Source organism: Phyllostomus hastatus, unplaced genomic scaffold (genome assembly GCF_019186645.2).
Source record: "Phyllostomus hastatus isolate PE091 unplaced genomic scaffold, TTU_PhHast_1.1 phas_scaffold_397, whole genome shotgun sequence".
Taxonomy (NCBI): Eukaryota; Metazoa; Chordata; class Mammalia; order Chiroptera; family Phyllostomidae; genus Phyllostomus; species Phyllostomus hastatus.
Window position 1 is genome coordinate 5,010,019 of NW_025334029.1, and position 15,950 is coordinate 5,025,968.

At 40.0% G+C, this 15,950-nt stretch overlaps 1 protein-coding gene across 6 annotated transcripts in view; it reads left to right on the plus strand.

The window, feature by feature from the left end:
• The window catches only part of MTM1 (myotubularin 1), a 154,586-nt gene that overhangs the window by 36,709 nt on the left and 101,927 nt on the right, over positions 1 to 15,950 (plus strand). For all 6 annotated transcript variants that reach the window (XM_045820475.1, XM_045820479.1, XM_045820480.1 and 3 more), the window contains one exon: positions 10,043 to 10,115. In XM_045820475.1, the coding sequence (XP_045676431.1) occupies positions 10,053 to 10,115 (63 nt within the window). In that variant the 5' untranslated portion in view covers positions 10,043 to 10,052. The remainder of the gene's footprint in view (positions 1 to 10,042; positions 10,116 to 15,950) is intronic.

The window sequence follows — 15,950 nt, forward strand, 5'->3', positions numbered from 1 at the left end:
GGGTCTCTTGTTATGGCCCTTGTTTTGAAGTCTATTTTCTCTGATATGAGTTTGCTATCCAGGCTTTTTTTTTTCCTGTCCATCTGTTTGAAATATTTTTTGCAGCCCTTCACTTTCAGTCTGTGTAGGTCTTTTTTCGTGAGTTGTGTCTCTTGTAAGCAGCATATGTGTGGGTCATGATTTCTTATCCAATCAGCCAATCTGTATCTTTTGATTAGAGTATTTAATCCATTTACATATAAGGGTATTATTGATAGGTATTTATCCTTTGCCATTTTTCCATACCTTTGTTCCTTTCTTTTTCACTGTTTTTCTTCCTGTTCATAAAGCAGACCCTTTAGCATCTCTTGCAGAGTTCGTTTGGTGGAGGTGTATTCGTTGAGGCTTCTTTTGTCTGGTAAACTACTTATGCGGCCTTCCCTTTTAATCGAAAGCCTTGCTGGATAGAGTAGTCTTAGTTGCAGGCCTTTGGTTTTCATTACTTGGAATATTCCTTTCAATTCCTGTCTGGCTTCAAGCATTTCTATTGAGAAGTCAGCTGTTATCCTTATTGGGGTTCCCTTGTATGTTACTTCTTGTTTCTCACTTGCTGCCTTCAAGATTCTCTCTTCGTCTTGGATTTTTGCCATTTTATTTAATTTTTTTCCATTTCAAAATGTCTATCTTTATGTTGTGCAAATTTTTAAAACTATATTTGTTGACTATGCTATTACAGTTGTCCCATTTTCTTCCCTTCACTCCCCTCTACCCTGCACACCCCCTCCTACCCACATTCCCTCCTTTAGTTCGTGTCCATAGGTCATGCATATAAGTTCTTTGACTTCTACATTTCCCATACTATTTTTACTTTCCCCTTGTCTATTTTCTACCTACCATCTATGCTACTTATTCTCTGTAACTTTTGCACCTCTCTCCCCATCCCCTGTTGCTAACCCTCCATGTTACCTCCATTTCTGTGGTTCTATTCCTGTTCTAGTTGTTTGTTTGGTCTGTTTTTGTTTTTGTTTTAGGTGTGTTTGTTAATAATTATGAGTTTGCTCTCATTTTACTGTACATGTTTTCATATTCTTTTTCTTAGATAAATCCCTTTAACATTTCATATAATAAGGGCTTGCAGATGATGAACTCCTTTCACTTGACCTTATCTGAGAAGCACTGTATCTGTCCTTCCATTCTGAATGAAAGTTCTGCTGGATAGAGCAATCTGGGATGTAGGTTCTTGCCTTTCATGACTTCCAATGCTTCTTTCCAGTCCCTTGCTTGCCAAGTTTCTTTTGAGAAATCAGCTGACAGTCGTATGGGCACTCCTTTGTAGGTAACTCTCTCTTTTTCTCTTCTGCTTTTAAGATTCTCTCCTGATCTTTAATCTTGGGTAATGTAATTATGATGTGCCTTGGTGTGTGCTTCCTTGGGTCAACCTTCTTTGGGACTCTGAGCTTCTTGGACTTCCTGGAAGTCTATTTCCTTAGCCAGATTGGGGAGGTTCTCCTTTATTATTTGTTCAAATAACTTTTCCACTTGTTGCTCTTCCTCTTCTCCTTCTGGTACCCATATAATTTGGATGTTGGAATGTTTAAAGATGTCCTGGAAGTTCCTAAGTCTCTCCTCATTTTTTTTTTTAATTCTTTTTTCTTCGTTCTTTTCTGGTTGGATGTTTCTTTCTTCTGGTCCACACTGTTGACTTCATTTCCGGTTTCCTTCCCATCACTTTGGTTTCCGGTACATTTTCCTTTAATGCACTTAGCACAGCCTTCGTTTTTTCATCTAATTTATGACCATATTCAATCACTTCTGTGAGCATCTTGATTACCAGTATTTTGAACTGAGCGTCTGATAGGTTGGCTATCTCTTCATCACTTAGCTGTATTTTTTTTTTTCTGGAGGTTTGATCTGTTCTTTCATTTGGGCCATTTTTTTTTTTTGTCATGACTCACCTGGTATATAATGAGGGGCGGAGACTTTGGTGTTGACCAGGGTGGGGTAACCCACATAGCTGCATTGTGATGCTGTATGTGGGGCAGTGGTCTGAGAGGGAACAATGGTGCTTGCTCCACTCTCTGCAGGATTTCAGTCAGTTCTCTCGCTGCCCGCAAGCATATTGGGCTCTTCTGGTGCTGATTCCCAGGTGGGTGGGCTTGTGTACATTCTAGGACCCTGTGGGTCTCTCCAACTAACTCTCCTGTGAGACTCCAGTTTCTCCCGGCAGGTCAACTCCCATAGGTGTTTTCAATCAAAGGCTTTGAGGCTTTATTTCCCTGTACTGGGACCGTGGGTTGCAGGGTCTGTCCCACTACATAGTTTCGCCTGGTTTATCTGCACACAAATGTGGGACCACCCGGTCCGTAAGCTACCTTGCATGCTGCCTCCCTTCCCCCGGTCCACAATCTGCCACCTCACTGGGTCCACCAGTCGACGCTTTGTCAGGAGCCCTCTCTGCTTTGGCCGCCCATCTCTGCCCCTACTGGGCTGGATGAATGTGTCTTTTTTAACTCCTTGGTTGTCGGACTTCCATACAGTTCGATTTTCTGTCAGTTCTGGTTGTTTTTTGTTTTTAAATTGTTGTTGTCCTTCTCTTGGTTGTGCAAGGAGTCACAGTGTGTCTACCTGTGCCTCCATCTTGCCCGGAAGTCTGGAGTTTTGTCATTTTAATTAGAAAATGTCTTGAAGTGGGCCTCCTTGGGTTCCTCTTGATTGGGACTCTCTGTGTTTCCTGGATTTGTGTGACTTTTCCTCTCATCAAATTAGGGAACTTTTCCATCACTACTTTTTCATACACATTTTCTATTCCTTGCTTTTCTTTTTCTCCTTCTGGTATCCCTGTTACACGGATATTATTATGTTTCATTTGGTCCTGCATTTCCCTTAACCCCTCTTCGTTCTTTCTGAGTTTCTCTTCTATTTCTGGGTGTTTTAAGTCTTGGTGTCATTGAATTCTGCTCTGCTCTTGGTTATTTCTTTCCTTCTACTTGCTCTGGGCTTTGTTTGTTGTTCCTCTAGTTTCCTTGTGCTTTCTGGGTGTTTTTTTCTACCTTGTTCTCTAGCTCGCTGATTTGATCCTCTGCTTTTTCTAGTCTGCTTTTTGTTCCTTCTATGTGTTCTTCAATTTAGAAATTGTATTGTTCACTTCCTCTTGGCCCTTGTTGATCGTTTCTATTTCCTTTTTCATGTTGATATAGTTTGTAGTGAGTTCACTGTAGTTCCCCTGTAGTTTTTGGTAATTCTCTGTGAGCTCATTGAGCTTCCTTATAACCATTGGTTTGAACTTGATATCTGATAATTGACTTGCCACTATTTCCTTTAGCATTCTTTCTCAGACTTCCTCCTTTCCTTTCATTTGTGGATTGTTTCTTTGTCTTCCCATTGTTTTTGAGACTGTTCTTGTTAGCCTTTACTTCTTAAATTGATCTGTTCTAACTCCCCGGGTTTATGGTGTGAACTTCTATGGTAGAAGACCTGTGAGATTCAGTAGTGTCGTCTCTGTGATCTCCTGAGCTTGCTCATCTTGAGCTGTCATTTATGTTGGCTCTCTGGATGTCTTTGGGTTTTGATTCTTGTTGGGTGTTTCTTTAGTAGGGCCTTCCCTCCAGCTGGTTAACTGAGGGTCACTCCATCCACCGTGTCTTGTATTCTGTTGTGCAAGCGTGAACAGGTTGTGTTGAAGATGGTTCTTCTATCTGTACGAGGTTTTGAGGCTTCTTTCTCACTATTGTTCAGTTGTTTGTCCTTGGTAATTTCTCCGCCCTTTAGTTGTATTTCCAGATTGTTCCTGGGTGGAGGGTAGTGTGGCTTTCAGTCCCTCTTTCACCTTTTTCCGTTATCTGTTGGTGGTTCCTTTGTTGGTGGGTATCCTCTTCCAGCAGGTATACTGGTGTTCACAACTCTCACCTACTCTTTTTTGTGATCAAATGGAGGGGAAAGGCAAAATGGATTAAGACAGTGGGAGTGTGTTGTATGGTTTTTAAAGTACCAAGCTGTAGAGAAGAGATAGGAGATTTTTGGGATATTTATAGTGTTAACCATGATATTTCACCCAGCTAACCACTTTTTAGAAAGGGTGGGAAAAGATAAGACTCTAGTTATGGGCTGAAGGGTTGCAAGTTGGATCTAGAAGGCAGTGAGGTTGCGGGAGGTCAGATTATGAGATAAAGTGAGAGTAAAGAAAAGAAAATAGGTGTAGTGTGCAAGAGAATAGAGTTAACCACAACAGTAATAAAGTTCCAGAAACAGTGAAGTGAGCTAAGATCTGGGAAGGGTTCTGTGTAGTATTTACAATTGTATGGAACAGCAATTATTTACAATAGTAATGGAGCAACAATCATGTGACAGAATCTATATTATGTGAATAACAAGAGTGGGAAGTACACGACCTAGAGTGGTATGCTATTGGAACACAAGTGAAGTGAAAGTATGAAAATTAAAAATGTACCATGAAAGAGAGAAAATGGAAAACCAGTCAAACTATGCAATTTAACAAACCAAGTGAAGAAGAGTAAACAGAAAGTAGAGAAATAAAAAATAATAAAATGAAAGATGAAAAATAATAATACAAATGTACAGTTACTTGCACGTTCTCTGGAGTAGCAAAGTGAAATGTGTCTTACTGTCTCAATTATTGGGATTTACCCCTCTTTGGGTCTAACTGTGGTCCTTTCACAGCTCCCAGTTTTATTGTCTCAACTTGTGGGAATTAAAAAAAAAAGGAAGGACAAAAAAGAAAAGAAAAGAAAAGAATATCCTCCTGCTGGCTTTAAACCAGCCAAGCGAGGTCTGCTGGTCTTCCTGGCTGCAGCAGGCTTGAGGAGGGGGGTTGGTTTCACTTTTCTCCTTTCCTGTGGTTTTGCTGAGATGGGGGCCAGGTCTGAGCCACACTCTTTTCAGTTGCCCAGCTTCCAGCCCAGTTGCTCAGTTTGCTCCTGTGCCCCTAGTGCCCTTCTGCTCCTACACTTTGCCTTCAGTCCACCAGTAGTGCTGTCCTTGAGACACACCAGTTAGGGGCAACTCATACCACCTTCTAGCTCTTTGCCGTCCTAGATTCTAGGGAATCTCAGAGTCTCTTCAGGGTAGTTTGGCTCCCCCACTGAGTTAAGTCTTTCTGGGGATTGCTGACTCCTTGAACCCTGCTGCTCTCTTCTGCAGGGAACGTCTTTATCTTTCTCTTAGTGCCAGTCAACCCATCAGGCCAGGGCACTGCCGTGAAAGTGGCAGTGGAGCAGTCGCGTGCCTCTACTGTTGTGGCAGGTGCGGTGGGGCTTGGTGTCTGGTTCCTCTGGGCAGTGGGGTCAGGTGCATGCCATTCCTGGGGCTGCGGGGCCTCTGCTGCTGTGGTGGGATTGTAGCCACTGGGCTGTGGGGTTGGGTACTACCATTTTTGGGACTGTGGGAGTGATCCCTGGGCCTCTGCTGCTGCAGCAGGAGCAGTCGCCTGGCGGTGGTGTCAGGCCCGGGCCAGCTTCCACTGCTTCAGCAGCAGTGGGGGTCAGGGGGAGATGGGTCGCTGGCACACCACTGGGGCCGCTAAGGCTGGGGGTATGGTAGAGGTACAGCAGTGGTCCTAGCAGCAGAGACAGGCTCATGGTGGAGGCTGCAGGGGTGAAGCCGGGGGAGGTGGCTGCTGCATGAGAATTCCCTAAACAGCCACTGATTGCCTCTTTTTTCTTTTTGAAAACAATTCTTCCCGTTCAAGCTTGCCTCTCCAGACAAGCACCTGGCCTTACACAGCCCAACTCACCAACCAAACGGGGGTACTGTCGGGTCAGGGTCCATCACCACTGAACTCTTCCCAGCTGTCCTCCACTGTTCTACTATTTTTTTAAGTTTGAATTTATGGCTTAAATGAAACATCAAGTTAACAACAGTTAAATTCTTTGGCCAGGTTTTATTTCCCAGTTCATTCATTCATTTAACAAATACCTATTAAGTACTACTGGGCGCCAGCGAGTCACTGTTACAGGTGTTGTAAATGAAACAGGAAATAATGCATGCCAGAATCCTCATCTGGTGGAAGTTTGTATTCTGGTGGGTGGAGGTAGACATTAACAATAGATATTTGAAAGTGGCAGGAAGAGGAGATGGAGAGGGGCAGAAAAAAGACAGACACAGAGGGAGGGGGGAAGTTAGGAGGGTGGGGAACTGGTGGGGGACAGAGAAGGGGATATGATACCATTAAGGTTAGTTGTCTTGAATTTTAAGAAGAGACACAATTTAGGCCACATTGTGAATTAAAATTTTTATTTATTAAATAATGCTACCTTTATTTGAAGGGGATTAGGGGCCCCAAAGATTTCTTCCCTAGATGAGTTGAGTTTTCTCAATTATATTTCTTATTCTAAAACTCCTTCTCTGCTGAACTTGGGACCAGTCACATCCAACCTGTTTTTCCCCCCCAAAATAGAGACCATTTTGAATCACTTTTCTCTGGGTGGAGAGGACATTGTTGTGTTGGTCAAGAGGTCTAGGCTAGAGTTGGCCCTGCCACTCACTCACGATTGGGCTTTGTCACACACTCGTACACCCCAGGGATGTCCAACCTTTTGTCATCTTTGGACCACACTGGAAGAAGAAGAGTTGTCTTGAGCCACACATTAAATACATAAACACTAACGAAAACTGATGAGCAAAAAAAAAAAAAGATTTTAAGTAAATTTACGATTTTGTGTTGGGCGGTATTCATAGCCATCCTAGGCTGCCTGTGGTCTGCAGGCAGCAGGTTGAACACTCTTCTGTTCATCTCCTCTGTAATAGGGAGGATTAGGCTTAAATAATCACAAAAGTTGTTCAGGATCAAAAATAATAGAAGTCTACCTTTGGTTAGAATCTTGTAATTAGCATATATAGAGAGAATTAAGTTTTAATTTTCACTTCAAAGCTAAGGTAGCCCCAATTCAGTGGTTTTTTTTGTTTGTTTTTAATAGAAAGGATTAAAGCTTGAGTTTTAGACACTTGGGCCAAAATGCTCTGTAACCAAAATGTTAGCTAACTTCTGTAAGCTTTGCTGTAGTTTCTAAGTATTATTGCACTGCATTTAGACCAGGATAGACATTTTATAGATGAAAGTATGGATGAACACTCCATGCTTGATAAGTTCACAGCAGACGAGGGCCTGTGCTTGCCCATCTAGTACATTTTCCACAGTACTGCACTGCTTTCCCTGGTCCTAATGAGATATTATTTTCATGTTTTAAGAGAAGCTTTGTAACTGGGTCACCACCAGCCATACACTAGTATTGAACTTCCTTCCTGGTATTTATAGGATCAGGACTAACTTGTAGAATTGATTATGCTGTCAGCATTCAATAATTATCATTTCATAATTGAAAAAATTATAATTCATTAACAAATATACCAGGCACTGTACTAAGCCCTTCATGTATATTGCTTCATTCATCTGGTTCACAGCTATGCTGCAGTAAAATAGACAGAATAGCAACCGAAGGCCCGAGAAATTGAATTACCTGCCTAAGGTCAATTAGTGAGTTGCAGAGTTGGAATTTGAATGGAGTCAGCTCCAACACCTGTGCTCTCCAATATCATGCTGTTCCAGCTTCTGTACATTTCAGGAATAATTGGAACCATTCAACAAAATCAAGTTCACTGATGACCTTTTACAATGAACCTCATCATGAAATTGACTCATGTTACCTGGGCCCTTGGATCTCTCAGATTTGCACCTAATCTAACTTTTTTTTAGTATTTATTTTTTTAATTTTTTAAAGATTTTATTTATTTATTTTTAGAGAGGGGAGGGAGGGAGAAAGAGAGCGAGAAACATCAATGTACGGTTGCTGGGGGCTTTGGCCTGCAACCCAGGCATGTGCCCTGACTGGGAATCGAACCTGCGATGCTTTGGTTCGCAGCCCGCACTCAATCCACTGAGCTATGCCAGCCAGGTTAATCTAACTTTTAATAGCAGTTTCCAGTGTAACTAAAAAAATGAGTGCTTTAGACATAAAGACTGCATATTATATGAGTTCATTTACATAAAGTATCCAGAATGGGCAAATTTATAGAAATAGCAAATTTGTAGTAGCTTAGCATCTGGGAGAATGGGGAGTGATGAGTGGCTAATACTGGTACTGGATTTCTCTTTTAGGGTGATGAAAATATTCTAAAGTGATTGTGGTTATGGTAGCACAATTCTGTGGATATACTAAAAGCCATTAAATTAAGTTTTACACTTGAAAATAGTGAGTTGTATAATATGTGAGTTATGTCTCAATAAGGTAGTTAAAAAAGGTGAAAGTGAGGACTTTCCTCTTTTGCAATTAAAATTGAAAATTTTAAATGAGGATTGAAGAAAACAGGAAGATTTATCTTTTATGGTTTATAAACAGGAACAGGAAAGTGAAGACTGAGTTGACTGCATAACCTAACATTTTAAGTTTCTTCTATTGACTTGAACTAATAATTTAACTTTTGTTTGAAAATACTGAGTTGTTCAAATGTTTTAAATATACTATTTGATTACTAAAAAGTAATTTTATATCTGTTACTGAATAAAATCACCCAAATATATAATCTTGTTTAGTTAATGGAATGATTTTAGGGCAAAAACATCTGAGTTACTCTGTCTTGTCTTATCCATTCTGCTGTTTCAGAATAATGGGTTATTTTGCTGGGATTTAAATGTAAGGTTAGAGAGGTTTTTCAAGGCTATTTTGTCTGAATTTAATTCATTTTAGAGTTATCGTTCATTAATCTTTTTTAAAAGTCATCTCTTAATTTTAGGTTGTGCCGTGTCTAAGTAGTTTCAGGTTTTTGAAGTTTAGTGTCCTTTTTTATAAAGAAGTATTGTATTTTGCCCTGATTGTTAATCTTTAAACCTCAGCAATAGTTCCCTGGGATTTGGTGAACCAATATACCATCTAAACCCAACATGATGATTCAAAATATTGTATATTTTGCATATAATCATTCATTCACCAAATAGTCATGAGTGACAGTTGTGTTCTGGGATACAGCCATGACCCAGGTGGACCCCTAGCCTTGCTCTTGAAGACCTGAATTTGGGCAGTGGGGATGGGGGAGTCTGGCAATCCTAATCTTATAAGATTGTCCTCGCCTGGCTTCTTCATCCTGGTGGTTGCCCTTATCTGCATCTTGTCATCTATCTTGGGCTTTACTTAAGGGCAGTGACTGACACTGCAAAGCTATCAAATCATTAGGTTTTATACTACGGTGTGTGTTAATATTCTCCATGCCGGATTTGTTTAACAAGTGAATACTCATTTAATGACCCTGGAAAAAAGATCCCACAAACACCAGCAATCACCTTGTTGAGTTGGATGCTGTGTATCTCCCTATGACTTCATATGTATCTCTCTGTCGTTAACTTTGATAAATAACTGAAGCATTGCTTAGTTTTCTGTTGTTGCTATAATCTTCCCAAGTATAAATCTTGTGTTAAAATGATACTGTTAATGTTTTGAATATGATGCTTTCATTTATGTCTGAATTGTGATGAATATGCAATATAGAAATGAAGTATGTGCTTTCCTTAGAAAATACTGATTAAATCAAATCTTACTAATTTGATTTCCATCAAATGCATGCCATTTTAAATTGCCTTAATTTGGAGAAAATAGAATTTTTAAAGGAGAAAACACAGTGAGTCCAATTGTCTACCCTTTTATTGCTCTTCTACCTCTAAATAATCTTTAAAAAATTAAGAGGTGTGGAAATTTGAGGCCTGTTACACAATTACTGAACATTACATTCTTTTAGATGACAATTTAAATGCTAAGACTAAAAAATCCAGGGATATGTGTCCTATTTTCTGCCGAGCTCCTCCCCTATGCATACTCAGCTAGCTGCCCTTTCCTGTTCTTCCATAGTACCCAGCACTATGCTTAGTCCTTTGTGTGTGTCATTCCCATTGGAGACTACCATGGAAATAGGACCTGGTACTATTGTACCAGGTCCTGGTACCACACCTGGTAAGGTGTGGTACTCTTGGTTCTCAACTGCAGTATTTAAATATCAGGAGTTGCGTATGTTTGAAATTGTGTACAATTCAGTTGATACTGAATGTTGTCTTTCTCGGTAGAGTTTCCAGTATGGCTTCTGCACCAAATTCTAAATATAATACACGCTCCTTGGAGAATGAGTCTTTTAAGAGGGTAAGTTGTGTTTTCAGATTTATCCTCTTTCTCTGTATTCCTCTTTTCATATTTAAATATTAGGCAGTCATTTTGAGTTTATTGAATTATTAGTTATATTATTCATTCACATAATGTAAATACTTTAATACACATGGTTTTATTTATTATCCTACTGCATTCTAGAAAAGACAGACTATCTTATATGTATTGCTTGAGTTTTGTTTGTAAGTCTTTTCATGTAACTTCATTTTTTAGTACCTATGTGTTGTGTCTATTATATTTGAGGTACTAGGCATTCCTTGCCCCTGAAATTTTTCTGAAAGAGATATTAGAAAACTGCGGCTCACTGAGAAACTTGTTACACCTTTCTAAATCTTGGCATTATTTATTAATAATGATAATAAAATAGTTGTATGACCAAAACAAATACAGCATTAATAGAAAATGGTTCAAAGCATTGAGGAGAAAATTGTGTAATTACAGGAAGCTTTTGGAACATATATTGAAAGTAAGCGTTAGATTTAAAATAAGCTTTATTCATGGCCCTTTATGGCTTTTGATACATATTCTCGATTATCTGCCAGAAACGTTAATTTACACTCCCAATGGCAGTGTAGGGGGATGCAAAGAGAGCAAACTGATGTTTTTTAGTTTGTATTTCCCTGATTACTAACAAGCTTGGCCTTTTATTTATTTATTTTACCTAAAAATAAATAAATATTTTTAAAAAGGAAGAAAAAAACATGGTTCTTGTCTATTTGGATTTCTTTTGTGAAGTAGCTAGTCATGTATTTTGCCTATTTGCCTTTGGGATATTTGGGAGTTTTTTTTCCTATTGATTTATAAGTGTTCTTTATATGCTATTATTAACTCTTTATATTACATACTACAAGTCTTTGTCCTAATTATTATTTTTTGTTTTTTATTGATTATATTCCCTGAGCTGTACACTATATCTCTGTGACTTGCACATTTTATTTTATTTTTAAATATTTTTTAGTGACACATTTTATTTTTTTAAAGATTTTATTTACTTATTTTCGGAGAGGGGAAGGGAGGGAGAAAGAGAGGGAGAGAAACATCATTGTGTGGTTGCCTCTTGCATGCCCTCCTCCCACTGGGGACCTGGCCTACAACCCAGGCATGTGCCCTCACTGAGAATTGAACTGGTGATCCTTTGGTTTGCAGACCAGCACTTAATCCACTGAGCCACACCAGCCAGGGCCATATTTTATAACTGGAATTTTGAACCTCTTATTCCTCTTCATCTAGTTTATTGTCATCCTTTTAACTATTATATATTTATAGTATTTTGTTTTGATTTTGAAAGTCACAGATTTAAAGTTTGTATGTAATCACATCTATCGATCTTTTCCTTTTTATTTTCTGCTTTTGGTATCATCACCAAGATTACATAAGTTTTTATTGCAAATCAGATCTAAAGACAAGGGTAACTTCAAGAAGGTAATTATTATAAGCCCTTGCGTAACATTAAAATAAAATATATCCTATGTTAACCCCATGTTATCCTGTGTTAATCAAACACTTATTTTCCTTATTTTGTAGTTAAATTATGCATTCTTCTGACCCAGAACTTTGGTATTTGAAAGGCATACCAAATATTAAATTTGCTCATTATACTTCTTTTTAGTTAGTGAGAGGTGGTGTTAAAGGACGATGGTAATTTATTTCTAGTCTTATTACTTCTATAAGGTGGGTGGGGTTTGCTGCTTTATGAGGAAGATATTCCTGGCTGGGGACAATTTTTCTTATATTCCTAGTTAAAAATGCTTAGCTTGCAAGCACTAAAACATACCGAAAATTGGCTAAGAATTTTCATTTTATTTCTGAGTAAAAAAGGTAACCATTAAAAATCTAGCAAAGCATCCCTCTTTGATGGCTTATATTTTACCTAAATACACAATTCACATTTTTCTCATTTGATAACAGTTTATATTTGCATAGTCCTTGTTAATTCACAAAAGTGTGCTTGTACATTTTGTTTCACTTAATATAGTCACAAAACCCCTTTGAGGGAAGATGTAACTAGCTTCACACATGAAATGATTGCAATGTAACTTTGGAAAACAACTAGAAAAAAATGAATGAAAAATAATGCTGGAAAAAACCTTTTGCCCAAACAGATTTAATCATGTGCATCATTTACCCTACATTGGACACAGGCAGCCCATCATTGGTATAAATCAACTAGGGCAGTTGAAGAGATTGAGACACCTTATCAGGCATCCAAGTCACAATTGCCAGTAATCGCAAATCAGACTCTTAGAACTCTCCTGTGGATTTTATTTTTTAAAGAAGGGGAGGAGGAAGAGAGGGAGAGAAACATCATTGTGTGGTTGTTTCCCACATGCCCCCTACTGAGGACCTGGCCTGAAACCCAGGCATGTGCCCCGACTGGGACTTGAACCGGGGACCCCTTGATTCACAGGCCTATGCTCAATCCACTGAGCCACACCAGTCAGGGCTCCTCTGTGGATCTTAGTGGTTAATACTTGCCTGCCAGAGGGAGCCACTGTAACCATTGAATAAGGCACATGCCTGAGAATACCTCTAAAGCCAGGAGGCCTAGAGACATAGAACAGCAATGGGAAGAATTTGTGTAGATAGTACCTAAGGCTCTTGTCAGCTCCAAAATTCAATGACAGACCCCTTTCTTTCCTCTTATCAAGTTACTTACTTGGTGAAGGATCTTAGTAAAATAAGGAACCCAATATGTAATAACAGTTATTTTCTGGAATTTATTTTCTGGAATTGTAAGAAGATTCCGTGATTACTGTTGCTCAGTTAAGGCTCCATTGAAAGAAGTTTTCATTACTACTATTAAAAAAATAAATGACTAAATATTTAATATCAAAAAAAGCTGCCACAGTATATGTGTATCTATAGAATACATTTAATATTTACTTTTTATCATTTCCTGAATACTGTAAATCATGAAGTGCTGGGAAGGGGTTTTAAACATTAATATTAAAAGGTTTTCTGATATTGACTTCCAGTCAAGATGGAGGCATAGGTAAACAAGGCTCACCTCATTGTACAACCACAGCAAAAATTACAACTAGACTACAAAACACATATCACACAAAATCATCAGCAAATTGAGCTGTGTGAAAGTCTGACAACCAAGGAATTAAAGAAGCCACATACATCCAGAAGTGTAGGAGGCGTGGAGATGTAGGGACATATGGAAAGGCATGGAGGCACACAGTGAGTGGACTCACACCAATGTGTGGTGGATAAAAACTGGGAGGGATACCCTGGGAGTGAGGGATCCCAGCCCCACACCAGATCACCCAACCCAGGGTTCCAGTGTCAGAAAGATAAGTCCCCATAACTTCTGGAGGTAAAAACCAGTGGAGGTTGGGGCAGCGGAAGAAACTGGGATTTCCAACAATCTCCTCTTAAAGGGCCTGCAGGGGACTTGGGACTTATGCAGACCCACTCCCTCTGGGCTTTAGCACCAGGGCAAGAGCTGAAATGGCACCAGTGGCATACAGGGAGAAATTGAAGTGTCTGGCATCAGGGTGAATTCCAGGAGACAGCTTCCTTCCAGAGAAAACTCCAGAGGCCAGGCAGCAACATTGTCCCCTCTCTGAGCCCTCCTCCACACAGAGCCACAGAGCAGCAACATAGGTTGCCCCACCCTGGTGACTAAGGCTCCATCCCATACAGCTTACCCAAGTGAAAGATCAGAACAGAACTCCAGAAAAAGAACAAAATGAAATAGAGATAAGCAACCTATCAGATGCACAGCTGAAAACACTGGTTATCAGGATGCTCATCCTTGATACCCTCATTGGGTACTTCAACAGCATAAAAGAGACTCAAGCAGAATGAAGGTTACATGAAGTGAAATAAAGATTTACAGGGAACCAACAGTGGAGTGGATGAAGACAAGAATCAAATCAGTGATTTGGAACATAAGGAAGAAAAAACAAACATTTAATCAGAAAACAAGAAGAAAAAAGAATCCAAACCCAACAACAACAAAAACAACAAAAAACCAAACTAGGATAAGGCTAAGGAGCCTCTGGGATATCTTCAAACATAACATTCCCATCACAGGGGTGCCTGAAGGACAAAAGAAAGAACAAGAAATTGAAAGCTTATTAGAAAAAAATAATGAAAGAAAACTTCCCTAATTTGGTGAAGGAAATAGACAAATAAGTCCAGGAAGCACAGAGTCCCAAACCAGATAGACCCAAAGAGGACCACACCAAGACATCATAAATAAAATGCCAAAGGTTAAAGATAAAGAATCTTAAAAGCAGAAAGAGAAGAGAGTTACCTACAAACAAGTTCCCATAAGACTGTCAGCTGATTTTTGAAAAGAAACTTTGTAGGCTACAAGAGACTGGCAAGAAGTATTTAAAGTGATGAAAAGCAAGGTCCTACAGTCTACATTACTGTATCCAGGAAAGCAATCATTTAGAATGGAAGGGCAGATAAAGTACTTCCCAGATAAGGTAAAGCTGAAGGAGTTCATCATCACCAAACCATTACTACATGAAATATTAAAGAGAATGATATGAGAAAAAGAAGATAAAAATTATGAACATTAGTTTTTGGGTTGCAAGATGTCATAGAAGTGAATGGAAGCCACACTAACCTCCTCCCAGGACCAATATGGAATTACAGTTAAATTGTGGAGAAATCACCCAGAACAAACAATTGAACAACAGCAAGAGAGAAGCCTTATAACTTCAGACACACAGAAGAATCGGCTTCAGCACTAACTGACTGGTAAGCACTGTGTTGGAGACTCAAGAGGACTGGCTGGGTGCCCACAGGTGGCAGTGCCAGAGGGATAATTAAGCAGCCAGTTGGATCCCCCTGAGAAGAGTGGGTCTAAACCCTAAGTTGGGATCCCTAGCTTAGACGACCAGAACCCAAAAAGTACCCAGATAAAAACGGGTGGCAGAAAACGACAGGGTTGCTGTCTGCTAGAGAGACAGCTGAAGACTCAAAGAGCTGTTTAAAGGGCCAGCATGCAAATTTTCAGTTGTAGCCACTTACCGGGGGCTCTGGCAAAGGCAGGGACAGAGTGGGCTAGAGATGTCTGAGGAGATACTGGGAATGGAAGCTTTAGGGAGAGAGCTGAGAGAATCCAGATTGGGATCCCAGTGCTGAGTCATCCCCCATACTGCAGCTGCTATTGTTCTCAGGTAGACCACTCCCCTCTGAGTGGCAGGAGCCTGAGGGGAAACTACTGCCCTGACCCCAGGAGAGATTCTGCCCTGGCTCTGTGGTGCTTAACATTGACTACTCAGTGCAGTGACTAGATTAACAACTGAAGGACACAACCGCAGACAGTAAATCCCAGGCAAATGGGGGGCAGAGTGGACTAGAGAAATTTGAGGAGAGACTGGGGTCGGAGTCTTTGGGGAGAGAACTAAGAGAGTAGCCACCAGGATCCCAGTGCTGAGTAATCACCCCTATGCAGCAGCCATCATGCTCAGGCTGACCACTCCCCTCCCAGCAGCAGCAAAGGCCTGAGAGAAAACAATAGCCCAAACCCCAGGAAGGATTCTGCCTCACCCTATGGGGCTTAAGCCTGACTGCTTAGTGCAGAGTGAATAGATTAACTACTGAAGGAGAAACCCACAGATAGCAGATCCCTGGCACTCTTGGAGCAGGCTACTTAAGGTCAGATGGGCTCATCATTTGTCATCAACAGAGGTGGATCCAGAAAGAAAAAAACGGGTAAATACTAGAAGCTAATGAGAGGAAATCCACTCTGATCTTCTGTGTGATTATCGATATTTTCTTTCCTGCATAACTTCTCTACATTAATTTCTTGTCCAGCAATTTTGTGCATATTAAGTCACTATA